The sequence below is a fragment of the Sus scrofa genome, chromosome 6, assembly GCF_054392235.1.
Source record: "Sus scrofa isolate SSC_HxYL_T2T_F1_AM1 chromosome 6, Sscrofa_HxYL_maternal_Yorkshire_Landrace_v2.0, whole genome shotgun sequence".
Classification (NCBI taxonomy): Eukaryota; Metazoa; Chordata; class Mammalia; order Artiodactyla; family Suidae; genus Sus; species Sus scrofa.
In genome coordinates this window covers 167426383-167454364 of record NC_139388.1, presented here as the reverse complement: position 1 = coordinate 167454364, position 27982 = coordinate 167426383, and the positions used below count along the sequence as shown (strand labels likewise).

The 27982-nt window shown below is 52.2% G+C and overlaps 1 protein-coding gene across 22 annotated transcripts in view; it reads right to left on the bottom strand.

Moving 5' to 3' along the window:
• The window catches only part of LOC100737108 (AGBL carboxypeptidase 4), a 1252169-nt gene that overhangs the window by 189596 nt on the left and 1034591 nt on the right, over nt 1-27982 (bottom strand). For 4 of the 22 annotated variants that reach the window (XR_014808345.1, XM_021097821.2, XM_084965133.1 and 1 more), the window contains 2 exons: nt 23467-23680; nt 14817-15353 (listed from right to left, as the gene is read on the bottom strand). The exons of 14 other annotated variants lie outside the window; for them this stretch is intronic. Coding sequence is in view for 4 of the 8 variants with exons in the window: in XM_021097821.2 (XP_020953480.2) it covers nt 15196-15353; nt 23467-23680 (372 nt within the window). In the remaining 4 variants the exon portion in view is untranslated. Of the gene's footprint in view, nt 1-14816; nt 15354-23266; nt 23681-27982 lie in introns of those variants that run through there. 4 more of the 22 variants (XR_014808341.1, XR_014808347.1, XR_014808340.1 and 1 more) reach the window with 3 other exon arrangements.

Sequence of the window (27982 nt, the reverse complement as noted above, 5' to 3'; positions counted from 1 at the left end):
GGTGGCGGAGTAGAGGGTACTTCTGATGAGGAAGCAAAGATCTCAAGGCAGCAGGGGCAGCTGGGCGGTGGTCTGCAAGGAGAGGAATCACAGTCCTTACCTCCCCATCCTCTCTGTTGTAACGCCTTAGGTCCCTCCTGGGGCCCAGCTCTCGCCTGAGACTTGGCTCAGCAGTCACCTTCTCTATGATATGCAAAGACAATCAACCAGCCTCTCTTTGATGCCCCTGCAGTCCCCTACATGGCTTCAGGTCGGGCTCTACCACTGATGTGCTTAAGAGTTCTATATCCATCCACCCATCCACCCATCCATTCATCTACTATCCATCCATCCACCTGTCTATCCACCCATCCATCCATCCACCTATCCATCCATCCATCCACCTATCTATCCATCTATCCATCCATCCTCCATCCATCCATCCACCTATCTATCCATCCATCCATCCATCCATCCATCCATCTATCCATCCATCCATCCATCCATCCATCTATCCATCCATCCACCTATCTATCCATCCATCCATCCATCCATCCATCCATCTATCTATCCACCCATCCACCCATCCATTCATCTACTATCCATCCATCCACCTGTCTATCCACCCGTCCATCCACCCATCCATCCATCCATCCGTCCATCCACTATCCATCCATCCAGCTGTCCATCCACCCATCCATCCACCCATCCATCCATCCATCCATCCATCCATCCATCCATCTATCCATCCACCCATCCATCCATCCATCCGTCCATCCACTATCCATCCATCCAGCTGTCCATCCACCCATCCATCCACCCATCCATCCATCCATCTATCCATCCATCCACCTGTCTATCCACCCATCCATCCATCCACCTATCTATCCATCCATCCATCCATCCATCCATCCACCCATCCATCCATCCATCCATCCACCCATCCATCCATCCATCCATCCATCCATCCATCCATCTACCCATCCATCCATCCATCCATCCATCCATCTACTATCCATCCATCCACCTATCTATCCACCCATCCATCCACACTCATCCATCCATCCATCTACCCATCCATCCATCCATCCATCCATCCACTATCCATCCATCCAGCTGTCCATCCATCCATCCACCCACCCAACTATACATCCATCCATCCATTTCTTGAACAAAAACTGCTTGAGTATACCCTAGGGGCCAGGCCCTATGCCAGGACTTGGGATGCAGGCCTGGGCCCTGGCCCCCGACACCCCACAGCCCAGGAGTTCCAGGGAGGCAGGGAGGGACTCTGCTGCCCCACCTCATTATCCCCATGCTCGCACAGCACCTGGTCCCAGAGGACTTTGGTGAGTCTTTGCTGAGTGAATAAACATTTGAGATCATTTTACTGAAATACTTCAGAGTAAATTTGGAGACAGGCATTCCTCTACTCAAGAGTAATTTAATAACCACAAATGCCTTTAACACGGTGGAGAGGAAAAAAGGACGGTGCATTTCCCTTATTGCTGCGGTTAAAATAAATGGCATTTTTAATAAAGCGGCCCTATACAGCACATACAATGTGGCCAGATGATGAAATAAATAAATAAATATATGGTGAAATTATGCATTGCAAAGCAGCCTTTTTCTGGTCTTTTGGTTATTAAATTTAATCACTTTTTCGCAGTGTCCCTACACTTTTTCCTAGAGGCAGGTACACTTTTGATTAAAATGTGGGCCCCAGAGCACTTTCATGGGGGAAGGCTGGGCTAGGTCCCCAGAGGAGCTGCAGTGGAGCAGGTGAAGGGAATGACGGGGCCGAGGCAGTCGCCACAATTTGCTTCTCGCTTGATGGACAGGCTTATCCCCAGACAGAGCGCACACAGGCACAGGCGTATGGAAATCTCGCAATTAAGGCAAAGTCTAATTAGAGCCCTGCATATTCAAAATACAGAGGGACCTCCGAGGGGCAGCTACCCTGGTCGGCTCTGAAGTGTGATTATCTCACTCTAGTCCCTGCCTTGGCCCCCAGCCCACTGACTTACAGGAGGTGCCATGTGTGTGGCTGCCACACATGGAGTCTCTGGGCACAGCACTGCCTTCACACTCCGTGGAGACACCTAGGTCCTTGGAGAGGAGCACGGATTCGGGATCCGCCAGACTTGGATTTGAAATCTGGCTCCGCCCGTCATTGCTCCTGCCTCAGCACCCTCATCTTCCTAATGGGAGGGGCAGCCAGCCCCCAGGGCCATGCAAGGATCAAGTGAGTGTTTAGTGGGGATGCAGGGCAGGGGGTCATTTACCAAACTGGGAAACTGGGTCACTTCTGCTGCCTTTGCCCCTAGCCGTCCCTGGAGGTGAGAGGTGCCTCGCCAGACCAGACATGAGAGCCTGGAGGGACGGCTCTTCCTCCCACAGCCTTCACCCTCCACCGTCCACCCTCCATCCACAGGCTTCTTCTCCGCCTTTCTCCCAAGTACCCGACAAGGCACCCAGCAGTCCATCTTACGTGTCCGCACGGGGTGGCCCCCAGGGTTAAGCTGACTCCCCTCCGCCCAAATAGTCCTGGAGAGCAGGCGGCCTGCACATCAGGAGCAGGCACGGCCAGCGGCTTGTTAGACCTGGAGTTCAGGCTGGGAGCCAGCAATGCTCCCTGAGCATGGATGGGGGTGGAGCGATGGATTAGAAACTGTCCTTGATCCCAGGGGAGTCACAGTCTACTGGGGAAAACAGATGGGAAAAGGGCACAGACCTGAGTGACACCCATTTACGTTCCTACGTTTTCAGAACGCCGTCAGGTGAGTCCTCCCAGGAGCCTGTGAGGGGAGGGAGCGCCAGCCCCGAAGGACCCTGAGCTTCAGGCCAGCGCTGCCCCAAGTACACGGAAGGGGGGAGGGGTGTTACAACCCCCACCTGGTACCCTCCCCTTTGGTTTTTTGCTTTTTTTCCTTCAGGTGGCTTTTGTTTGTTTAAACGAAACATTACAGAAGCCTCTTTAGCACACTCTCCCACGCCACCCTAGTAAGAACCACCCCCAGGCTGCACTGCGTCCTTCCTGCCCAGGTTTTCACGCCCTGACTGCACGTCTGTCTGTCTATAAACAGCCTACGGTATTGTTTGGCATGTTTTAGGAGTTGACATCCAGAGTCTCGAACTCTTAGTTTCATTCCACCACTTGCTTTTTTTGACTGCACGTGATGCTCTTGAGATTGATGTGTGTGATACGTGGAGATCTGGTTCACTTTTTGTTGTTTGGTATTTTACTCTCTGAAGAAAGTCAGCAAACAGTGGGGGAGGGTGTGTGCGCACATGCGTGCACGTGCACAATTATACGGATGTTGGACATGTGTTTCCACCCCTTTCACCATCCTATGCTGCTTTACAAGGAAACCTTGCCCATGAAGGTGAACCTTGAAGACGGCCAGGCTCCAGCTGGGGGAGGAGGAACACTGCCCTCTGTCACCTAGCGCAGGGTCTGGCATCAGCAGCGCTGTCAGTGCTGATTCCTAGAAGGCACTCAGGCTGTGACAGGGTCTCAGAAGGACCTGGATTTGAATCTTGACCCTCTCACTTATTAGCTGTGTGATCCTGTACAAAAATTCTACCTCTCTGGAGGGCAGGGTCCTTAGTAAAGGCAGTAATACTGACTCTCGAATATTCTTGTTGCGATGATGCAAGAGATGAAGGCGTCTGCCTGGATCCTGACGTACAGGAGGAGCTCAGGGAAGCCAATGGACAGGTCCCCTCACCCCAGGGAAGAGGACAGGGCATGAGGGGAGCATCGGCCCTTCTCACCCTGAATAAGAAAGTCTGGATCAAACGCTCGATCTTAAAAACAAATGAAAAAGAATGAGAGAGAAAGAGGCAGAAAGAAAGCAAACCATCTTAGAATCATACTTTAAAACGCAGGGAGCTATTGCCAGCTCTGGCTGGGTTTCTACTCCATCTGTGTCTGTGATTGGCTAACATTGGAAATTGGGGAGGGTACACTTGGTCTTGGACCAGGCTCCCTGAAGGGCAGCCCTACGCTGCAAAGGTGACTTGTCCTTCTGAGCCCAGTGGGAGGCACCAGGCTGGGCTACAAAGGGTTAAATCTCTTCCTCTCCCAAGAGATTGGGGCCAACAAAGCTTTCTGCTTAAATGGCCTATAACCATCTCTGGAAGCTGCTTAGCTCAGGAAAGTGTACAAGTCAGCAAAATGAAAATAATTTAAACAGCCATTGCAAAGAGGAACTCCAGCCTCCCCGCTGCCCACACCCACAAGCATCTCAGGAGTGGCTCCAGTTTTTCACATTCAGGGCCAGGGGCTTCCCATCAGTTTTGGGAAAGGACGCATCCCAGGCTGAGATCTGCTGCCTCCTGGGAGGGAGGGGAAGGGGAGCAGGAGGACTGCAGGGGTCTACCCCCCATCTCGAGTGCCTCATGGCTTCCAAGCCCTGCCCTGGCCATGATGCTGCTGCCAGGCTATGCCAGCTTCAGAGGCTGGTGCAGCAGGGACGATCACACATGTATTGCAACCCAGGGCACCGAGGATCACTGAAAGGAAGTGCCAGGTGCATCCTCAGCACAGGTGAGAGCGATGCCCTGGCTAAGTGCACAGCACCCCCTGCTTTATCACACTGAGGGGTGGGCAGCACTGTTTCCTGGGCACCGAGCACCTACTACGCGCCTGCCCTGTGCCCAGCACTTCATGCAACAGCCTTAAAATGCTGACGCTCTTATTCTTGTTCCACAGCTGATAAATCTGGGGACCCGGAGGCTGAGTAACTCAGCCAAGGTCACGGTGCCGAAAAGCAGTGGTGGAAAGATTCAAACCCACTGTCTCATTTTACACCCACACTGTTTCCACAGCATCAAGGAAGTGCTTAGAGAAGACCCAGCACAAAAACAAGTACGGCCCTGCAATCTGCACCTACCCCCCCACCCCCCCCCCACCCCACCAGCACGCTTCATCTCCCCTCTGGGTCTGCTGCCCCTCTCCAGGCTAAATCCCACCAGGGCCTGCACACCTGGGAACTGCTACCCCACCCGCTCCCTGCCTGGACCTCGGAGGACGGTATTCACAGCCTGCTTCCCACCTGGCAGGGCCAACACTTAAGGCAGAAAGAGAGTGGGCACCTGCCCCTCACCAGCTCTCACCGGGAGTATCCTCTTCTCTCTTCCCAAACCACTCACCACACTGCTGCCAGCCTGATCCCTTAGCAGCTGCACAGATCCTCAGAGCCCAGTACCTTGGCCGGGACCCAGGCCCTCCAGGATCCTGCCCCACCCACGTCTGCAGCCTCCTCTCCTAATGCCACCTTCACCTCTACTCCTCGAAACACCTACCTTCTTCACTCCTTGTTCATTTATGCACTGCTTACTGTGTGCACAGACATTTATGCAGTGCTTACTGTGTGCCAGGTTTGGCTCTAAGTGTTTTATAGAAATTCACACAATGCTCACAGGAACTAGGCCCTCCGTTTTATGGAGGAGGGAACTGAAGCCCAAACCAATTAAAATACTCGCTCAAGGTCACAGAGCTGGTACCAGTGTGAGGTCAGATGCCTCAGACTTAACCACTGCCCGATCCTCTCCGCCTTTCCTGACCTGGTGACAGCCTATCCTAGGGGAACAAGACCAGGAAGGTCTCATGACACCTGCCGAAGGACTTTCTTGATCCCTCAAGTTCATAAACCTCCAGGCAGAAAGGAGTGATCCGATCCCTGGCTTCCCACACCTGTGGACATCAGGGGCGAGGATTCTAGGGAGTGCTCCATCTCATCCGCACTGGGTCCTGTGCTGCGCCCAGGATGCAGAGACGCGCACACGGTGGCCCCGCCTGGGGGGGCTCACAGGCCAGGGAGAAAGATGGAGGCACAGTGACAGTGCAGGCAGAGAAGACCAGCAGAGGTCAGGAGAGGGTGCGGGGAGGGAGCCCCGAAGACCTCCTGGAGGAAGGAGGAGTAGAAGTAGAAGGTCACAGAGCAGAGGCTGCAGGGAAGGTTCACACAGAGGAAGCAGCGGGTCCACAAGAGAACTAAGGCCCCACGTGGCCTGGAGTCCTCCTGCTCATGGCGGTTCCGTCTTGGGCCAGTTACTCCATTTCTTTGAGTCATTTTCCTCATCTGTGCAATGGGGATGGTCACAGTCGTTGTTTCACAGGGTTGTGTGAGAAATGAAGAGTGCCGAACGCATAGTAAGTGCTCAATAAACACTGGTTCATCTAAAAAGTATTGTAAATTAAATAAAATGGGAATGTTTATAGATCTCCTGCACCAAGCACACAGTAGGGCTCCACAAAGGGGTAGAGATGAATTTACCCAGTCTGCCCTCAGTGTGCTGAGGGTCGCAGGGAAAGAGACCACGAAATAGACATCACAACACAACGCCCTGAGCATCATGATGCGGGGAAGGTTGGGGCTGGGAGGGAGGGAGGGATGGGAGGAGATTCGGAAAGTCCTAGGAGAGAGGGGGGTCCTTTTAGGAAGAGGTGGCAACAGGTCCTTAGAGGAAATGGTATTTAGGCTGGGTCTTCACGCTGGGGGGAAGACGGGGTTTCCACGGATAACGACCCAGGAGAGGCACACGGAGGAGGAGGCTCATCTGGGAACAGAAGTGCGGCTCCAGGCAGACGGGACAAATTTAACCCCATACTTCTCTCGCATTCCTTGGATGCCCCATTCCCAGGGCAGGGCTTCCTGCCCCGTGCTGACCTCATCTTCTCCACGAAGCCGCCCCGACACTCCACGTCTCCCCACCGCGCACTCCATCTGCCTCCCCGCTCTGCTTTTTCCTTGTTTTCATGGCACTTACTACCTTCTGCAATTTTCTTTTTTATTATGTTTCCATTTACTCTCCCTACTCATCTCATTCCATTCCCACTAGACTTTCAGCTTTGTATTTGTCTTCACTGATATGTCTCAGGCATTTAGACGTGGGCCTGACACCTAGTACACGCTCAGATATTTGTTGGTGGACGGAGTGAATTCTGTAATTACTCCGGGGGGGGGGGGGCTTCTGGATATAGATGTTGGTGAGGTTAGACTACTCACCCTCTCTCCCCATTAGCTAATGAAATGGCAGCTGCAAATGCCCAAATCCTTGAGTACCAGATTGGATAGGGCCGAGAGAGTGCATCCTGGAATGGGGAAATAGGCGCAGGGCATGGCGCCACAGGTGAGGTACGACTCCCTGGTTGGACCTGACCAGCAGTGCCTGTCAGTGCTGGGCACGGACTAGACACTCAGCACCTTTAAGGTGAATGTGGGGAGAGGTGCATCGACAGACAGATGGTCTCCGCACAGCCATTCTTATCCTTCTGGTGTAAAAGCTCTAATGTCACATCTCAGAGGTCTTCCTGTTCACATCCGGATGGCAGAGTCCTAGTGATGACAAGACTCCAGCTCAGAGAAGGGAAGTGGTAAGGAAAAGTGGAGTTTTTAATGGAGGACCACATGGTTCTTCTCTTTTCTTTTTTGCTTTTTAGGGCCACAGGTGAGGCACATGGAAGTTCCCAGGCTAGGGGGTTGAATCGGAGCTGCAGCTGCCGGCCTGCGCCACAGCCACAGCAATGCCAGATCCGAGCCATGTCTGCAACCTACACCTACTCCATAGCTCATGGCCACGCCGGATCCTTGACCCACTGAGTGAGGACAGGGATTGAACCCGCATCGTCATGGATACCAGTTGGACTCGTTTCCGTGGCGCCGCAGTGGGAACCTCCACGGTTCTTTTCTTGACACTCACCTAAACACTATTATTGATAAGTTGGTGACCACATAAAAGATCATGTTTCTCTACTCGAAAACTGGGAGCAAGAATATAACATAGGACAAAAACCTGTAAGGATCTCAAATACCCAAACACAGGCACCGACAATTCACATACAAAGATGCTGAAAAAGTACGCGTGTATAGAAATCGAATTTGCCCAACTTCTTTCAAAATTGCAGATACTGGTGAAGTTGTGAGGGAACGGCACGTGCACGTCCACCCTGCTGGAGACACGGCTTAACCCTGTGGAGGGCAACACACACAAACACAGACACAGCCACCACATGGGAAAGACGATAAACACATTCTGGCCCTTTAACCCAATTAGCTGACTCCTGGGAATTTCAGAAACAAACAGCTAATAAATGATCACGGCAGCATCGTCTCTACTAGCAAGAAACTAGAGACAACAAAATATATGGTGAGGCGATAAGAAGGTAATCTAAGCCCGATGCCGGGAAGGGCACTGAAATGCCCATTACGCAAATCAGGCGGCAGAGGGGAAAGGTTTGCCGTAAGATGCTCAGTGAACCGGGCGGGATCGGGGCTGGTCCACTCTGCCGTGAGCAAAGAGGTGTTGCCGCACGGGCAGGAGGGGCTCGCAGGAGTGAAGCTGCCCTTGGGCTTGGTTCCTGGGATTACGGCTGGATTTTCTTTTTTGGCTTTGGCTCTTCTCAAATTTTGTTTTGTCTTTTCAGCACAAATGGAAGAGGAGATCTCAACCGGCTGGAATGTTGGGCGGAAACCAGTAAGAAGAAATGGAGCTGGGAGGCCTGCAAAATCCTGTCTTTCGCTTAAAAAATATATTTAAGAACTCACAGTTGAGGTGAAGGGAGTAGACACAGCTGCTAAAGCGAATACGGGAAGGCCAAGGGGAATAAGAAGCACCGCACTGGCCGCAGCCTGGAACCAGGATAGTGGGGCTGTCGGTCTGGCACAGCGCAGGCCTGGACGACGACGGTAACGACTGCAGAACAGACAAGCACCTGGGCTAGAAGGTATAGGAACGTGTTGCAGTTCCTCGAATCTAATGACTTAGGAAGTCAGCACGTGAATGTGGTCTGAGTTTCTCTGGCATCAAAATGTACCATCTTTCTCTTACAACACTGTCAACTAAAGGGATAAGTATTGTGTTAGCCAGAACTGGGCAGCAGGGCAGTGTTTGGTGACCAGACACTGAGCTCAACGTGCGACAATGCTATTGCTAAAGATGCTACCTCAAGGTTAGACCACACTAAGAGGGATGCCACCAGGAGTAAGAGGTGACAACCTGCTCTGGTCCGTGCGAGTCAGACCCTTCCCGTCCTGAACCCCAGCCTTTAGAGTCACATCCGTAAAAGAGTGACCAGGATGGTCAGAGTTCTTAGGGTTAAGGAACTAAGAGATAGTGGCTACTCAGGTGCTGAACTCACATTGTTTTACGTGGCTCCATCCGCACCCTGTGAGGTTGGTTTTATAGTCCCATTTTAAAAAATGCGAACATTAAAGCTAAGCAAGAATTAGGACTTCCTCACGGTCAGAGGCAGTCAAGATTTGAACACACGGCTGTCTAAATCCGGAATCCCCACTCTTCCCTGTGCAATCTCCCCCATGTGGGAAACGGCAGAACAGAATTCGGGCTGTTTACTGGTCTGTGAAGAGACCCGACTGCCACGCTCATCTCTGCAAGGGGCTCTGAGCAGATGCATTGTGCGTGACCTCGGAGGCGAGAATCTAAGCGACCTCCGGAGTCTCAGGGAAGCAGACTTTCAGCCCAGCAAGAGAACTTCTCAGGGACGGCAGCAACTGGAGAGCCCCTTGGGTAGGAAGATGAATCCTCCACGCCTGGAGGTCTTCTGGCAGGGTCTGGAAGGGCACCTGCTTTCAGCGGGGACGAGGTGTGGGTGACAGACGCCGACGTTTCCTTTTGACCCTTCGATTTCCCAAGCCCATGAAGCTCCTCGGCAGAAACCGCTTACTCTCTTCAAAACAAGTGATGAATACCTGCGGATATATCTACTTGCAGATGTAGAAGTAAAAATGTGCCCAAGGTAAACACACTGGTCCAGAGGAAAAAAAAAAAAGAAATGAATTCTGCTGGAAACACTTACACGTTAAGTTTTTATTTTGCGTAAACAAGAAAGGAGGCTCTGGAATAATCAAAGAAAATATAATGAGGGATCAGTTTTCATCTATTAGGTTGGCGAAATAACTTAAAACATGGTCACGCCCGTTATATATTAAGTCTGATAAAACTGCGACTTTCCTCCCCCCAAGGCCACACCCGTGACGAACTGAAGCTGCAGCTGCCGGCCAACACCACAGCCACAGCGGTGCCAGATCAGAGCCGCATCTATGACATAAGCCGCAGTTTGCAGCAATGTGATGCCAGATCCTTAACCCACTGAGTGAGGCCAGGGATTGAACCCGCATCCTCACAGAGAATGTTGGGTCCTTAATCCACTGAACCGCAATGGGAACTCCCCATTACTCTTTTTTGACTTGGGTAAAGTGAACCTAGGAAAATGACAGAAAATGTAAAGGAAGAAAAAAGCTGTGCACACAAACATCTTCATAGGCATTTTGTTAATAAGTGACCTCGAGGAAGGGCAATGCGCTGTGGGGTGGCAGGGTGGGGTGAGGTGAGGGAGGGGAGCTGGCAGGCAGGGAGGGGCCCAGTCACCTGCACTGGGAAGAGCCCATGAGTCCTGAGCCTGTGGGATGAGCACAAGATGTCTGGAGGAACGAAGGCATGCCTGAAAGCCAAGGTCACCATGTAAGAGCTCAGAGCAGCTCAGGGACAGGATGGGCGCACCTGTTGGTGAGGACTGAGTGGGTGAGGAGAGGAGAAAGCAACGCCCACATCAACACTGGGGCCCCCACGCATCTACAGTCAACTAAGCTATGACAAAGGAGCCAAGAATATATGACAGAGAAAAGGTGCTTCAATTAGTGGTGCTGGGAAAACTGGACAGCCACATGGAAAAGAATGAAATTAGAACACTCCCTAACACCACACGCAAAAAGAAACTCAAAATGGATTAAAGACCTAAATATAAGACAGGATACTATAAAACCCTTAGAGGAAAACATAGGCTGAACACTCTCTGACGTAAGCCACAGCAATATCTCCTCAGATCCCCTTCCTAGAATAATGACAATAAAAACAAAAATAAACTAACGGGACTTAATTAAACTTAAAAGTTTCTGCACGGCAAAGGATACCCTAAACAAAATGAAAAGACAACCCACAGAATGGGAGAAAATAATTGTAAATGAAGTGACTGACAAGGGATTAATCTCCAAAATTTATGATCACCTTCTGTAGCCCAATACCAAAAAACAAACCCCATCAAAAAATAAGCAGAAGATCTAAAGAGACAATTCTCCAAAGAAGACATACAGATGGCCAGAAAACACATGAAAAGATGTTCAGCATCACTCATTATTAGAGAAATGCAAATCAAAACCACGATGAGGTACCTACCACATTACACTGGCCAGAATGGCCATCATCAAAAAGTCTACAAATAATAAATGCTGGAGAGGATGTGGAGAAAAGGGAACCCTATTACACTGTTGGTGGGAATGTAAATTGGTGCAACCTCTCTGGAAAACACTATGGAGATTCCTCAAAAACTAAAAATAGAATTACCCTTTGATCCAGCAATCCCACTCCTGGGCATCTCATCTATACAGAGAAAACCATGACTCAATAAGATACATGTACTCCAATATTCATTGCAGCACTATATACAGTAGCCAAGACAAGGAAACAGTCTAAATGTCCATTGACAGAGGAGTAGATAAAGAAGATACGGTACTATACTAATGGAACATTACTCAGCCATTAAAAGGAAATAAATAATGACATCTGAAGCATCTAATGACAATAATGACATTTGAAGCATAATTTCTAGGTCCATCCTAAGTTAGTCAGACAGTGAGACACCAATGGCATATGCTGTCACTTACATGTGGAATCTAAAAAAAGGACACAACGGACTTCTTTGCAAAACAGATACTGACTCACAGACTTTGAAAAACTTATGGTTTCCAAAGGAGATGGGTTGAGGGTGGAGAGATGGGCTGAGGGTGTGGGATGGAAATGCTATAAAATTGGGTTGTGATGATCACTGTACAACCATAAATGTAATAATATTCATTGAGTTAAAATAACAACAACAACAACAAAACACTGGGGCCATATATCCTCTCTTCCTGGGGCATCTGACTTACGTCTGTCCTCTCAACAACCCCGTAACTAGGTACCATCTTCTCTCGATTGCAGATGAAGAAGTCCATGTTCAGAAAGCTGAAGGAACTCACTTCAAGGGAAGGAGTAGGTCCTAGAGTTGGAACTTGACTGCAAATGCAGAGAGGCCTTTCGTGAAGGGGCAGCCCTGTGGCCTCACTCCACAGCTGACCAGCTGGTTCACCCAAGTACAGCTCACTGTCCACCTACCGGGTGGCTGTAACAACCGAGGGCTATAAATTTCATGCAGCGACAGGGAACTATGTTTAACAGAAAGGGAAGGACACCTGATCCTGTGCTGTGACCACAGGTATGTAAACACACATGTACGCTCTTGAACAAAGGACTGGAAGAGATATATCGCAATGCTTGCAGTTGTGCATTTTGCAATGCTTCCCCTATTTTTCCAAACATTTCTGAAAAGTGGTTTTCATTTCTTTCTAATTGCCAAAAAAAGTCAGAATTTAGAAATGCATCTCAGAAACCCAGGGGGCCCACTAACAGCCACTAACACACTTTCCTTAACTAGGAAAAGAGAAACAAGCCACATCTTTCTGTTTGGTCTGGCAACAGAGAACTTGTGGCCAGGGCTTCTGAAGACAGGGCTCAAACGTCACCAATTCAGGCTCTGCCAACGCAGGATGGACTGTCCTGTCCTGCACACCTCACGGCCTGTCACAGGAAGCCACAGGAAGAACCTGGGCGTGAAGGGAGGGAAGATCATTGGAGCCGACACTGAAAGGCACCTTTACCACCATGTCCAACAAAACAGCACTGGGTGAACATGAAAGATCAACTCGAAACAAGGTTTGAGGGCAGCTGTTTAAGAGGAAACTTATTCTCAATTTCGAATATCATCCGGCACTTTAAAAGGAACATGTCTTTCTACTTGGGAAACACTCATTCTTTTACTAAAACAAGACTTCCAACAACATCTACTAGGCTGGCGTTATTCAAAACTGGCACTTGTGTTAAAATGCACATGCCTAGCTCTGTCACAGACCCATGAATCCGGATCACTTTCCGCAACGAGTCTGCGTCAGGATCATCATCTCCCCCCGGGGAAGAAATGAGCTCCAGAGAGGTCAGGTGGCCTTCCCACAAGTGGCAAAGTTACAGCTTGAACTCAGACCCCACAATTTTTCTTTCTTCTTTTTCCTTTTTTTTTTTTTTTTTTTTTTTTTTTTATGGACGTACCCACGGCATATGGAGGTTCCCAGGCTAGGGATCAAATTGGAGCTGTAGCTGTAGGCTTACACCACAGCCACAGCAACGCAGGATCTGAGCTTCATCTGTGCCCTACCCCACAACTCATAGCAAGGCCGGATCCTTAACCCACTGAGCAAGGCCAGGGATCGAACCCACATCCTCATGGCTACTAGTTAGATTCGTTTCCGCTGTGCCACAACGGGAACTACCCCTCAATCTTTCATAACCCTGTTCTGTCCATAATGTAGGGTCGTACACTATGCAACGTACTTTCACGTGTCGCAGCATTTTTTAAACACGTATTTCCATGACTACTCTCCCCTCTAGCCTAAAAGCACCTATACAGCAGGTATCACATCACGCTGTCTTTACAGGGAGACACACAGAGCCTCTGGGTGTATCTTCGCCATGCTCAGGGAGAAAGGGGATGAGCCCACATACGAGGCGTACTCCCCCCCCCCCCTTGCACTCCACACCACTCAGGCCCAGTCTGCACCCCACCATGAAAACGAACACATCTTAATATCAACAACTTAATGAACATTATTACCAAGTGTCACAAACGCACTCGCCTAACGAATTGAATTAACCTACGTTAAACACTTAGAAAGTTCTAGAACACATTAAGCATGTTATTGTTATATTTGATTATCCACATAGCCTGTGAGGTATGCATTATTTTCCTCATTAAACGCATAAGGACTCTGAGAAGCTAAGTGATTGGTCCAAGATCACACCTATGCATCCTATTAGCAAGCATATAATATTTCACATTTCAAAGGAGTATTTTATGGACTAAAATAAAATTCCTCAAAGAAGCAGTCACCTCCCCTACTTACCCTGGTGACCCCGAGCTTTTGCTTATAGATGACCAATGATGAAATGCTTTAGTGGATGAACCATTAGAGAAACCAGAGGCCAAAGTTTTCCAACCAATGCCTTAAAGCCAAAAACCAAAAATGAAGAAAATAATGACGGCCAGCATTTACTGAGCACCAATATACATACATGTAAAATTCTTTTAGCAACTCTCCCAAGGAGATATTCTCTCCTTTTTATGGAACATAGAATAGAGACCAAAGAGGTTAAGTCCACAGCAAGCCGGGGAGCCAGGCAGGGAACCCAACGCCTCGGCCCCAAACCGTGGCCATTTCCAACATACCATGCTGACTTCACAGGCCTTACAGAACGGAAACTGTGACTCAACAGGAAGACTGAATGTGGTTTGCCAGATTGTGCAGCAGACGCCTTAGAGACACAGCTACTGAGATAAAAATTATGTAACTTGAAAGAACATTTGATATGCAAAATAGGATGAGCGAACCGACACCTGGTGACATTGGCTCTGACTTCCCGAAGGTAACCCTGAACCACATCTAACATTGCCACCCCCTGACACTCCTTGACAAAGACTGACTCAAGTCAGCAGGGAGGCTGAATCTCAGATCACCTTGCGTGAGGGATGGCTGGGCCTAGATCTGTCCTTCGACGTGAGAGAAAGTAATCTTTAGGACGGCGCTTCAGATCCACGGACGGCAAGCACATCCCTTACGCACTTCCTATCCTTCCGTCCGACTGTTCCGCCCCCTCAAAGACAGCGGTCACCTCGCTGTACGCTTAATATCCATCCTTAAACAAATGAAGGTAATGATTGTCTATAGCAAAGAATCAATGAAGCTTTATTACAGAACAAAATAGAGGAACAGAGATAGACGTCCTTGAATGGTAAAAACATCAGCTCAAATCCTTGGCTGCCTGATAGGCAACGCAGAGACACGTTATCCCCCGCCGAAAAGCTTCCACCATCCCCAGGACAACACTGGCGCCAGGACGCTGCTGGAGGCTCGGCAAATCCGTCTGCCTTCTTTGGAGTGGAGAGTCCAAGTTCAGAACAAGCTGCCGGCCCCAGGACCCTACTGGCTCCCTGACCACACAACCACCGTGCACGGTGGACTCTGCCTGTTCCAGACAGCGCCGTCGCCCGCAAATCACACACCACGCAAGGAAAACGAGAAGGCTTTATGAAAAATCCAAAGTTTATTGCAAATTGTATTTTGCTTCCCTTCGTTCTTCATTTTTACAGGATTTATTGATATCCATGATTTTTTCACAGATGTACTTGTTGACTTTGGAGAGTCTCTGTGCAATTTCAGTTTCATCCACAGTTTCTTGTGCTATTCTGTCGTACAAACACTCTAGACAGGGAAAAGAAACAAGAAGGCCAAGGATTAATGGTGCATTCACGCATAGGTCCTTCAAGGGGGTTAAGGGAACATGTGCCTCCCGACATCCTTCCAGAGCACCGATCCACATATCTGGCATAGCTGGATTTTAAAAATGTCATCACAAAATGCACGCGGAAAAAAGCAGATCACACTACTAAATTTATACTTTAAAAACAATGACCACACCGTGTGCCCACCTCCCTGCTTAGCAGGACAGGACGGGTCCCTCTGAAGCCTCCCGATGCCCCTCTCGAATCTGTCCTCCCTCGTCCTCACCAGAGGTAACCGCTCTCGCAGGTGCCAGTTGCACTTTGCTTCTCTCTCAATGTTACCACATACGCACGTCCGTAAATACTGTAGTGTCTACGAGTCCCTGCTTTTAAGTTGCCTTCTCCCCAGCAAAGCGTATCTACACTCGCACATCCGTCCAGCTTTCTCTTTCCCACTCAGCGTTCCAGTTTCGCGATCTACCTGCGCGAGGTCGTTTGTTGTCACTCAGGAGGAGTGGCCCACCGTCGGACTCTTCCGCAGCTGGCTGACCCACTCTACTGTGGGGGATGCTTGGACTGCCTCCCACGCTCTGCAGGGACGGGCGCCCTGAGCCAGGTCTCCTGGGGCACATGCGGGAGACGCCCGGGACAGGCTTGGGCTGGATCTGCCCAGTTCGGACACGCGCCAGCGGAACTCCACTAGCTGATGCCTGGCAAAGCGTCCCCCCCGGGGCTGTGCTGCCGGCTCTCCTGACAGCAGCGTGTCTCAGGGCTGCCCGCCCGGGGCGCCAGCAGCACGCCGTGGCCGGGTGTGAAGGTTCTGACAGCCCGGGCAGGTGAGACCTGGCACCTCACTGTGGAGGTGAGTGGTGAGGCTGAGAGCGACACTTTGACCGCCTCTACCGTGTGCTGTGATGAAGCAAAGCGTGAGCCCCAGACGGGGCCCGACTGGAGCCTGACTCTGGCCTGCTTCCTCGTCGGGGACCTGAGGCGACGCGCTGCCCTAGACTGCTCACCTCCTAAACCAGGATGACACACCACACGTGATCCCGTCTAAGGCTGCCACGAGGGATGTGAGACAAACATGCTGCAAGCCTTCTTCAAACGAAGGAACACTGTACTCACATGGGGCTATTACCATTATTTTATGTATCGATCAATGTTCATTCCCAGGGCCTAGCACGGTGCTCGGAGGCACAAGACTAAATAAATACACATCAAATGAGCGAATGAGTGCTTTTCAAGGGCAACCTGAGGGACATAATAATTCTGGACATACGGGGACTCGGGGTTGGGTGGGGAATGCACCGCTGGGGTAGGTACTTGTGGCAAGATTTTTAACTCCTCTGAAGCCGGGCTGCTTCACCTATACAGCAGGAATGACAACCCAATCCCGAGAAAGTGCTATGGAGGACGGACACAGACAACCCTGCTGGTGATACAAAAGGCCAGCACTAGAAGGGCCGTAGAGACAGCTTTGTGGACAGCCCTGCCCCCACACGTGAGAGGAGCGCGGCCTGGAGAGAGGACGAAAGGATGGGCACAACCCGCTGCCGCCTCCTGCTCTCAGCCCTTCCCCTGGCACGTGGTCTGCTTGCCTCCTGGTGCCAGCAAGGCTGCAGGTGCACCTGCTCTTGGCCTTCTTTTCTGAGGCCTCACCTCCTCCCTGCTGAGAAGGGTTTTGCCAAGAGAAGCCTTTAAAAGCTGTGAACCAACCTGCACTACTTCCTGACCGCTTCCAACCCGGCTAATCCGCGCCTCGTCTTGTCCTGGCCTTTCCACGGGCACTGAGGCGAGGAAGGAGGCCCTGTCTCTCCAGTCCCACCTCCGCTACCTCCACCTGCACTTCCAGCCCACTCCAGGCCATCCCGCCAATCAGAGTCCTTGCTCATCTCCACCCGGATTACCCTGGCCTCACCCCACACATGCCCCCAGATACAGCCTTCTTGGAACCTACGAGACGGAGTCGGGAGATCCCACTCTGCCTACAGCCTGTGCTCCCACATTCACCTGGGTTTTTCTCTATCAAAGCCCTGATCACAATCTAAGAAATCTAGTAAAACGAACAGTCTAAGAAATCTAATAAATCAAATAAAACTGTGACCGCACTGTCTCGCCTACCGACCCGAATGCTCGGTGTTCCCTCCCCGGCCCTGGGCCCGGGGAAGGCAGACGCTCGTCGTGACACTGCTGGAACTTGAACCAAATGAGGGAGACGCCCCATGCGGAGAACTGTTTCCAAGTTCAGGGGTTCGAATCTGGCTCTAACCCTAGCTGCTGTGCCACCTCGAGTGGGAGCCTCTCGGGATCTCAGTCTCCCCGTCACTGAGAGCAGGAGGTCCAACCTGATCACCTACAGAGATTCTTCCAGCTCTAAACACGTTCTCCAGGAGGACAGAGGGCGGGTAAAGAGGCAAAGGGGGGTGGTGAGGGGAGCGGGTGTGGTGGCCCTGAGAGCCCTGGCACGCGGGAGAGGCAGGCGGAGGAAGGACAGATGCAGGAAGGTTTTCAGAGGCCTCCACAGAATCTCGATCATTCTGGTCTCCCGGGGGGAAGAGCTCTGAACGGCCCCCGAGGTTGATTAAAAGGCTTTCCTTAGACGCCAGATATTAATCACCTGCAGTTGCCGGGAATGTCTCCCTCTGCGAGGGAGCGTTTGAGATTATTGCTTAATTAACAAGGTTTATAACAGCGCTAATGTGTCCTATTTAAAAAGTTATAAAAATTAACCAGAACTCAATGCTGCAGCTCATTTGGAAAACTCAGACACTCTGCAAAAGGTCATTTGACCTTAATAAGGTTTAACTGTCATTCGGGAGCTTGTCATTCAAGCCAGACTCTCCTCCTGCTTTTGTCTTTCTAAAGCAGCGTCAGCGTTCCCCCGTTCCTCCGCCGCCCGGTAAAACCACAGAGAAAACCTTCACCAACCCTCTGAGCACGAAGGCTTTTGTCATTTTGATACCGCACATGTGCGTGCATGAGGTAAAGTCATAGGAAATAAATACAAACTCCCTCAATCCGGCAGACAGCTTGCATGGGTAGAACCAGTCAAATGCAATCTGGAAAAGCTCACATAATGAGGCTAAAAGCGGTGAGTGTACGGTGGATCGGGAGGCAGACTTCAAACAAGAAAAAGGCAAATCAGCATTGTATTTTTGGTAAGACAGGAAACCTCTGGAGACAACAGGAAGTCTGAAAGCCCAGCTCCGCTCTGCTCTGATCTAACCAGCTCTACGGCCGTGAGCAAGTCCATTTCCTTCTCATTCACTGGCATGGCAAGTATTTATCTGAAGAGATGTGTGACCAGGTGGCTCGGAGGCAAAGACACAGATAGAAAAGAACAGAGCTGGGCACAGAGTGCTCTGGGACACAGGACAGAAGCTTCCCCCGACACTGAGTGGTCAGGGAAGGCTCTCTGGAGAAAGGTTACCCTAAGCAGATCTGGGTGGCAAGTAGCAGCTAGCTGGGCAGAGCAACACGGGTGTCAGGTGGGCAGCCTGTCCCATGTTCAGGTGCCTGGAATAGCATTACAAATTCCCTAATGGGAGAGGGCCGCGGCCTGCTGGAACACAGCAGTGCCAGGTAAGAACTTAAGAGTGCCAGGGGAATACTGGTGAGAAATAGGCTGCAGCCAGAGCCAGGGGCTAGATTAAGGCACTTTTATGACACATTAAGAAGCTTACCCGTTAATAATGGGCACCAGAGACCGGCTGGGACGGGGTGGTGGTAACAGGGTCACACTTGGTTTCTGAAAGATCCTCCAGTTACATGGGGAGAGAGGAGCCTAGCAGCTGCTGGAGCAAAGGCAGGGCAGAGGTGATGTGGCCTGGACTATGGAAGGGCAGGGGGCATGGAGAGCCACGCAGTCTCATAAGAGGTATTTGCCTGCAAGACGAGGAGGAGGCAGGAATGAGGCCTTCCCGGGTCCTGGTAGGTGGCGTCGCTCATCAAGACAGGGAATGCAGAAGGGGCAGAAGGCTTTGGGAGAAGGAAGAGGAGCGGGAGGAACTGGTGCACATCTGCCAGTGCCCCGTGACATCGATGAGGCGACGACGAGTGGGCACCTGGAGGGACCGTCAGGAGCTCGAAAGTGGGCAGCGAGGTCAGGTGCAGACTCTTGGGCATCCGTCACTGAGTCAAGCGTTTACCGAGCACTTGGTACCTGCTGGCCCTGAGCAAGAAGCTCCTCAGGCTTATATTCTAAGCGGGGCGGGGACACTCAGCAGGTACAGAAACCAACAGGAAGCGCCCTGCAGAGCTCGGGGAGGGCGCTGTGCTAGAGGGCAGCGGAAAGGCCACCTTCTTAGCCTGGGCAGCGGCGGAGGCCTCTGGAGGCAAGGAGGCAGGGTGTGGGGAGGAAGAGAAGGAACGGGACGAGAAGGGGGCGGGAAGAAAAGGACGGCAGAGGAGCCTCGGGGGCAGAGCGGCGGGAAACGGGAAGTGTGGGTGCGACGAGGCTGGACGGGCTCTCCGCCCGGGCTTCGAACCCTGGGAACCGCGGGGAAGGAGGCCAGCTGAGGGCAGCCAGAGAGGCGCCCAGAGCGGGAGGAGAAGCCCGAGGCAGGAGACCTGACTGCGGAAAGGGTCTCAGCAGGAGGACAGGTGCCGCCACACAGCTGCGCGAGCGCGCACACGCACACGCACACACACACGCACGCACGCGCGCGCACGCGCGCACGCACACACACACACACACACACACACACACACACACACACACACACACACACACACACACACACACACACACACACACACGCTGGGGAGGAGGTGGGGCCGCGGTCCCCGGGCAGCTTGGCCGGGACAGATCACGACAGATCGGGCAGAGGCAGGGGGTGCACGGCGGGCGGCACGGGGCACGGGGGCGGCGAGTGTAGACAACGCTCCTAAAAACCCGACTGTCAGAAGCAAGAGAGACCCAGGGCAGCACTGGTGATGGAAGTGGCCCCTAGGGCGTGTTTTGTTTGTTCTGTGAGAAAGGAGTGATCCGAGTGCATTGAAGTCGTGGGGTGGGGGGGACAAGGCGGAGGCAGGCAGGTGGGCTGGGGTGCAAGTGGAGAAAAGGGGTCTTCCTTTGGGATAGGAGATAGAAGGACGGGGGCTCTCTGTGAAAGAAGAGACAAGGCCTTCTTTTGAAAGAGAGTGAGCTGGACTACCCAAGTTGGAACAAGCAGAGGCGGCTTACAAAGGGCTTGGCAGACGCAGGAGTGGGCCAGTGAGGGACACCTGCAGGACCCGCCTGTGGGGTGAAGACAGGGAGTCCGTGATGCCCCCCAGCCACACAGCTGAGGTGCCTTCTTCTAGACGGTTCCTTAGCATCGGGGACCAGAGAAGCTGCAAAGAGCATCATCGGAATGGGGTCCCAAGAACATTCGAAGTATCTAAAGGGCCCCTGGGCAGAGCCAGGACAAGGACAGTGATCCTGCCTTTCACACGGACTCAGCGCCCAGCTCCCTGCACCGGCACTGCACTGGGCTTGGGGAAGCAGAACCAAGCAGAATATGAACCAGGGTAAGTGCAAAGTTAAAGCTCAGGAGAGCTGGGGCTCACCCCAGGCATTTGATGCCTGGCTCTAACTTCTACCTTCCTGTCCTCTGGGAGCAGACAGGGCAGGGCCTGAAAGCAGAAAAGCCCTGGACAATCATGAGCGTCAACGATGTGACCTTCACAAGGTCACGCTGGCTCCATGGGGGCAGCTGCTTGTCAGCAGAGAATGGACACTTCTTTCCACACCTCAGACATAACGACTCCAGGCTACGATTCTAGGCAGCCCTCTTAAGCGTCTGAGGAGGTCTGTTTTCAGCTGGGGACACTGAGACATGGAGGGAAAGTGGTTCCCAAGGAATCACGTGAGGGGTCGGCAGGGGATCACTTGCAGGTGTCAGCGTTTCAGCTGTTTGGCCCTCATCTCTGGGCTACCCCTTGTGCCAGGCCCCGTGCGAGGCCATGGGGACGTGGAGGTGTCGTGGTGCTGGAGGCAGATGCGCAGCAGGTGTTTTTATATCCGAGTGACCACAGCAGGGTAGCAGGAACCTGGAATGCCCCTGGGACCTGCTGAGTCACACTCCAACAAGCGCTGCAATGAGAGGTCGGCCACCTCTCAGGGGGGCAGGGCTGTGTCCCCTTCCCCAGGAAGGCCTCTTTCCTGGGTGACCTCCCAAACGAGGCTCCACCCCTTCAGACAGGGGGCAGACTAAAGGTTACCTCTGCTCGGCTGAAGATAAGTGTTCGCCTAAATCAACTCATCACGAGTCAGCCAGCAAGGGAGGCAGCTGTGCTACACGGCAAGCCCCAGACCAGGGTCGGGGGGTGGGTCTAAACCCGGGCTCTAAAACCATGCAGCTGTGACCTCTGGCTGGTCCCCTGATCTCTCCGTGTCCTGACACCCTGACCTCCAAAATATACCCTAAACCTGGTTGTCTCCTTTTACTTCTACGCTCTAACCTGAGCACAGCACCGTCACCTGTCCCCAGCACGGCTGCAGCCGCCTCCTACCTGACCTCCCACTTGGTGGCTCCCACTCAGGACCCCACGACCTCTCTCCTGCAAGCAGAGGAAATGCTCGCTGCTTACCGTGGCCTTCCCAGCCCTACAAGGCCGTCGGTTCTCGCCCACAACCCGGGTCTCCGTCTCCCCTCACTCGGGACACTGCAGCTACCCCGGGGCCTCTGACCCTGAGCGTGCTGGCCCTCGAACCTGCTGCTTCTCCTGCTAGTGCCACCCCTGCCCCCCGACCTGCACGGGGTGGCCTCCTCCACACCCCGCTCCCAGCTGGAACTCACTCCTCAAACAGGTCCCCCCGCCCAGTCCCGCTAACACAGCAGCTCTGTCACTCGAGGATGTGTCACAGCCTCTCACCGGTACCAGAACTTATCTGACCTGTTCACGGACTATTTGTTGTCTGCCCCAGGACCCGGCACAAGGCCTGTCCAAAATGCTGAGTCCTACTTTCTTCCTCAGAACACGGCAGCTGGACACGTAGAGACTGGAGGTTAGAATCCCAGTTTCTGAAGCGCGCCCCCCCCCGCCCGAGCGCCTTGCAGTCCTGGCTCTAAACTCCTGAAGCTGCGCGATCTGGACAAGTTACTTCACATCCCTGTGTCCAATTTCCTCATGTGTAAAACGGGGAGAGTACGATAGGCCACAGGAGGAGTGTGTTAGGGAGATTAAACGAGATAACGTGTAGAAGAATTTCTAAAAACAGAATCATAAAAAAATCCCAGAACCTGAACCCTGGCAACTGCTCAGAATAAGTAGCAGGTGCTCTGTTCTCTCTGCTCCCAGGCACGCCCTGCCCATCTATCCTGTGCCCTGACTGTACAGTAACCAGCCGTCCTGTGTTCATCTTCCCCAGGACACTGGGAGCTCCCCGAGGGAGAGGGACACTGGGAGACTGGGCCTTGTCCCCCTCTGTGGCCCCAACACCCAGCAGAGTGCCTGGCAAAGAATAAGAGCTTCAGGAATGGATGGAGAGAGAGTGGGAGGGACGGAGGAGAGAAAGGAGGAAGAGGGCGAGGGAGGGGAGAAAGGCAGGGCCGGACAGTGGGGGTCCAGGCCAGAGCCCTCCCCTTAGGGAGACAGAGGACTCCTGCCTCTGTGCCTCCCTCCAAGCCGTCCCAGAGCCCAGGGGAGAAGCTGGCCTTCGCCTGGCCGCGCCCTGCATGGCTCTCTACACCACAGCGCCCCTTTCTCAACCCACACTTTTGTTCCAGATGCTTCTGCCTCCCAAGGACCTCTCTTTACACACGAGCGTCTCCATGTCAGACGCGCCCTCCGCGGCCCAATGCAGTGACCCCTGGCCCCGGGGATCCTTCCCTGATATCCCAGCTGGGGCCTCCTCCCCTTCCAGGGCTCCCTTCCGTCCCTCCCACGTGCCAGCTCCTTGAACCGTACTTGTGTCCACAGCTCACTGGCCTGTTACATGGGAGCTCTTCTGGGACCAGGCCCTCATGTGCTCGTGTCCCCGTGCCCAGCCCGGGGCCTGGCATGGAGAGGCTTCAGTGGGTGCTTGTTGAATGAGATGTGTGCCCGATACGCTCCTGACGGAGGAAAGGACAGCATCTCAGCCACTGCGTTTCCACTTGGTGACCCACCTCTGACGATGCTGAGTTTGTGAGGTGAGAGGGGTGGCTTAGGGACTGCATCTTTCTTTTTTTTTGTGGCAACTCCTGTGACGCTTCTGTTCTTCAGAACATCTGTTCCCCAAATCATGACTGCCAAGTTCTTTGTGTACTTGGAATCTCCTTGGGTTACTTGTAGCTGGTGCCATTTCTCCTCATCAACCCAAATCCCGCTTCCCAGGTGGACCTGACGGGGATAAGAACACAAGCAAACACCTGTTTAGTCGGACGGGATGGCAGCTGGAGACGTCTCTTGTCCTTTAAAAGATATAAGGGGTCCATTCCACAAATAGGAAATGAACTTTCTTCTAGAGAAATAATAATCATGAACTGAACCTGTCAAGTGCCAGGCCCGCCTAGGGCTTCAGACCCACTAGCTCAAATCTTCACGGCAACCCTGGAAGGAGGGGTTGGGACACTATTCTTATTCCAGGTGGAAGAGCCAGGCTGAGAAAGGTGCAGCCACTCGCCAAGTCACTCAACTATTAGCTGCACAGCTGATTTATTTTGTCTGGGTGGGACCTAGGATGGCTCAAAGCTCCGGAGGTGACTCCAGGGCACAGCGAGGTGTGACGACTACTGCTAGGCGGAGGGACGGGGACAGCCATCCAGGCTCTGCCGTTAACGGGCTGTGTCTGTGCCCATCCTTTCTGACTCTGCCTTCAGATTCCGGTGAACTGAAGACCTGGATTTCAACTAAGTTCCTTCTGGCTCAGAACACCTATAATTTTAACAAATGAAACACAACCACAGTGCCCTGGTCTGATTCTGAGGGCGCACCGAACAGAACACAGTCCGATGCTCCCTATGAGGGAGACACTCAGCAAGCTTTAGTGCGGAGTCAGCAAGTACCAAAGTTCCAAATGATCTAGTGATGAGCTTGGTGGTGGTGTTTTTTTTCCCCTCCTTTCCCTTTCTGGTTCTTATAACAACTGAAAAGCTATTTGTTAACATGCATCCTTAAAAAATTAGTTTTGATTTTGACATCGCCATTTATGTTGTGTTTCTGCTGAGTCTCTGGAGGGTGGAAAAGGCACCTGCAGGGATGGAGGGGAGGCAGCCACTGATGAGCTGACCTTTCTAAAGGGAATGCAAAGTCCCTGCCAGAGGTCCCTGTCGTCAGAAAGACTGCAGATCACCAACCTCACATGGTCAGACGTCTTGGGAGAGGCCTGCTCTGAGAGGCTGCACACACTCCCAGACTGATGGCGGACCGGCAAGACCCACAGTTCAGAGATTCTTCAAGATCCTGCTACTAAAGACTGGCTTGGAAAGCCAGGTGGGCAGGCACAGATGGGCCCACAGGTCAGCCAGAAACACCTCTTCCTTGACCGAGCACTGAGTACCTTCCAACTATTAAGAAGAGAAAAGTGTAGCAACACAGCCCACTCGCAAATGTCAGTAAGTGAACAATCCACCTGCCACATCTAGCTTCACTTCCTTTTGCCCAAAAGATCATTCAAGGCCTTTGCAGGCACCATATCAGATAACCAGATCTGCCCGGCCTCCCTGTGCTGCAAGCTTCTGTGCGGCAAATCTGTTCATCCAACTCAGAGGATGAGCAACCCTGGAGAGGAAGGTGCTGCCTGGGGCTGGCTGGGCAACCTCGACCCAAGGTCAAGTCTGGCCTTTTCTCTGCAAGTCTGAATAGCAGGTGGGCAGTCTGTGTGCCAGATCAGGCATGCTGGGGACAAGTTCTCTGCTGCTCCCTGCTGGACCCCAAGTCACCTCCCTGGAGGATGCCCTGGGGCAACCCACGCAGGCTTCCTGAGGTAGAGGAAACGGCATTTGAATTAGATTCCAGTCAGAGTCAGAAAACCTTCGGTGACGGAAGACAACTTCAATTTTTCAAAGATTTGTGCTCCTTTTACCCTGGCTCTTGCTTTTCTGCAATCTTTTTTTTTTTTTTGTCTTTTAGCTATTTCTTGGGCCGCTCTCGCAGCATATGGAGGTTCCCAGGCTAGGGAATCGGAGCTGTAGCTGCCAGCCTACACCACAGCCACAGCAATGCAGAATCCGAGCCACGTCTGCGACCTACACCACAGCTCACGGCAACGCCGGATCGTTAACCCACTGACCAGGTCAGGGACCGAACCCGCAACCTCATGGTTCCTAGTCGGATTCGTTAACCACTGCGCCATGACGGGACCTCCTGCTTTTCTGCAATCTTTTAATTTATTGGTCTCAAAAGAGATGACAGTCCTCTTAAGGCCAATGATCTCCAAAAGAAAGGGAACACTGGTATTTTTTGAGTACCTGTAATGAACTAGGTAGTGTACTCTCAATTACAGTTAATTCTCGTAATGACCTTAAGAGATGTAAACGGGTAGAAATGATTATTCCTACCTTATAGACATGAGCAGCGATTTGGAAGGACTCATCACTTTTCCTAAGACATGCTATCACTATATTTCGGAATCAAGATTCAAACCCAAATCTGTATTTCCAGAAGCCCATGTCTTCCCAGGCTTTCTGCTGCCACCAGTGCCTCCGCGGTGCGGACGATGGTGGAAACAAAGCAGGCCTCACACATGGGTATTCAGCTGGTTTCCTCTCGAGTCTCCCCGCACCTGCCCGGCCACGTCCTGGCCATCACCCACTGCAGTTCATACCGCAGTCTGGGCAACCTGGACAAAAGCCACAGGCTGGCCTTCCTGCCTCCAACCCCTGCGGTAAACACTGCCAGATTAATTCCCTAAGATCCGGCTCGCCTTCTTTGACTAGATAACGTCCACAGACTTTCACCTTTGTTTGGGGGTCTTGAATGGCTCCCTGTTTCCTGTCACATCAGGTCCAACCTCCTAGCTGGCTTAAACGTCCTCTAGAATCCTGTTTGCATTCAGCCTACTAACTGCACTGTGCCCCTCACTCAGTGAAGCCCCCAGACTCGCTCACGGCCCCCTCCTTCCAGTGTGCGGACACAGGGTGGGCTCTGGAGTTTCCGGCCCTGCGTGTGAAGCCTGGCCCTTCTACCTACTGGCTGGGTTTCTTGGGCTGGTCACTTTGCCTCTCTGAGCCTTACCCTTCTCCGCTGCACCAGAGGCAGAGCGCTACCGAATTCGCAGAGCTGCGTGAGGATTAAACGCGGTAACAGGGGTTACACCGTCAAGAGGACACAGCCCACAGACACGAACTCTTTCCCCCACGCACGTCTCTGCTCACGCCTTTCCTGACCCAGGAATGAGTGCCTTCCCTTTCATGTCTTCTTTATCCTGCTAACCTTTCACGCCCCAGCCCAACGCCAAGAAAACCTCCTCGTCTACTCCAGCGCTAAGCTCTGCCCCCTCTGATTTTCTAGCCTACGGGGAGCCTTCATGGCCTGATGCAGCCTTTGGAGCGCATCTCGTCGGGAGAAGTTGAGGCTCTGCCTCAATCGCCCCCTACAGAGTGAAGAGGACTGAACACAAAGCAGTGAGAAACGGACGGGCGTAAGGGCAATATGTCTTGATGGCGCTGGCTTTCAGTTCTGATGAGTCTTCTTCCTTGGACAAGAAAACACTTTCTGACCTGTACTCGAGCACAAGGCCAACTTTACAGCACAGCAAGAAATGGCCCTGGGTAAGACCATCACAGTGGGTGCTGGGGCGTTTGGGACAACGGCCCCTGAGGTCAGGGAGGCTCAGGGTCACCTGGAGCGATGCCACGCTTTCGGGGATGAAGCACAATAGGCTGCCAAGAGCACTGGCCTGGGAGCCAGGAGATCTGGCTTCTAGCCCCTGCCTGCCTGCCTATGACCTATGCAGCTGGGTTCCTTTTCTGGATGTACTTCCGCATCTGTCCTGGGTATAAATTCGACTATTTAAACTTCAATGGTCTTCGTAGCTTTATGATTCAATGAGTTTTTGAAATAATTTTTTTTTTTTGGCCTTTTTAGGGCTGCACCTGCGGCATATGAGGTTCCCAGGCTAGGGGTCTAATCAGAGCTGTAGCTGCCGGCCTACGCCAGAGCCACAGCATCGTGGGATCCGAGCTGCATCAGCGACCTACACCACAGCTCGCGGCAACGCTGGACCACTAACCCACTGAGCAAGGCCAGGGATCGAACCCGCAACCTCATGGTTCCTAGTCGGATTCGTTTCCGCTGTGCCATGTCGGGAACTCCCAAAAATAAAATAAAATATCTTAAGACAAAGAAAAGCAATGGACTTCATCCAAATCAGAAATAGGACCTTTGCAGCAGGTCCTATTCACATAAACCACAGTTCACTATTTGACCAAAACGTTAGCTTTATGTTTTCCAGGGAGGTGATTAAAACTATGGCATCTGGTAGCACGGGCCCTGATCAAAAGATGTCTCTGCGAGATGTTTCCTTGGACAGAACTAGTTTCCCCCTAGGAAGTGGGTGCCATTCCCATGCTGCAGGCTTCGCAGAGGTTAAGGCAGAAGAGGGAAGGGTCAGAAGTGACAGCAGAGCCAAGGACAGCAGTGGGGCGTGAGGAATGCTGCTCTAGGACACTGCCATCCATTCCCAGTGCGTCCGCTTCCTTC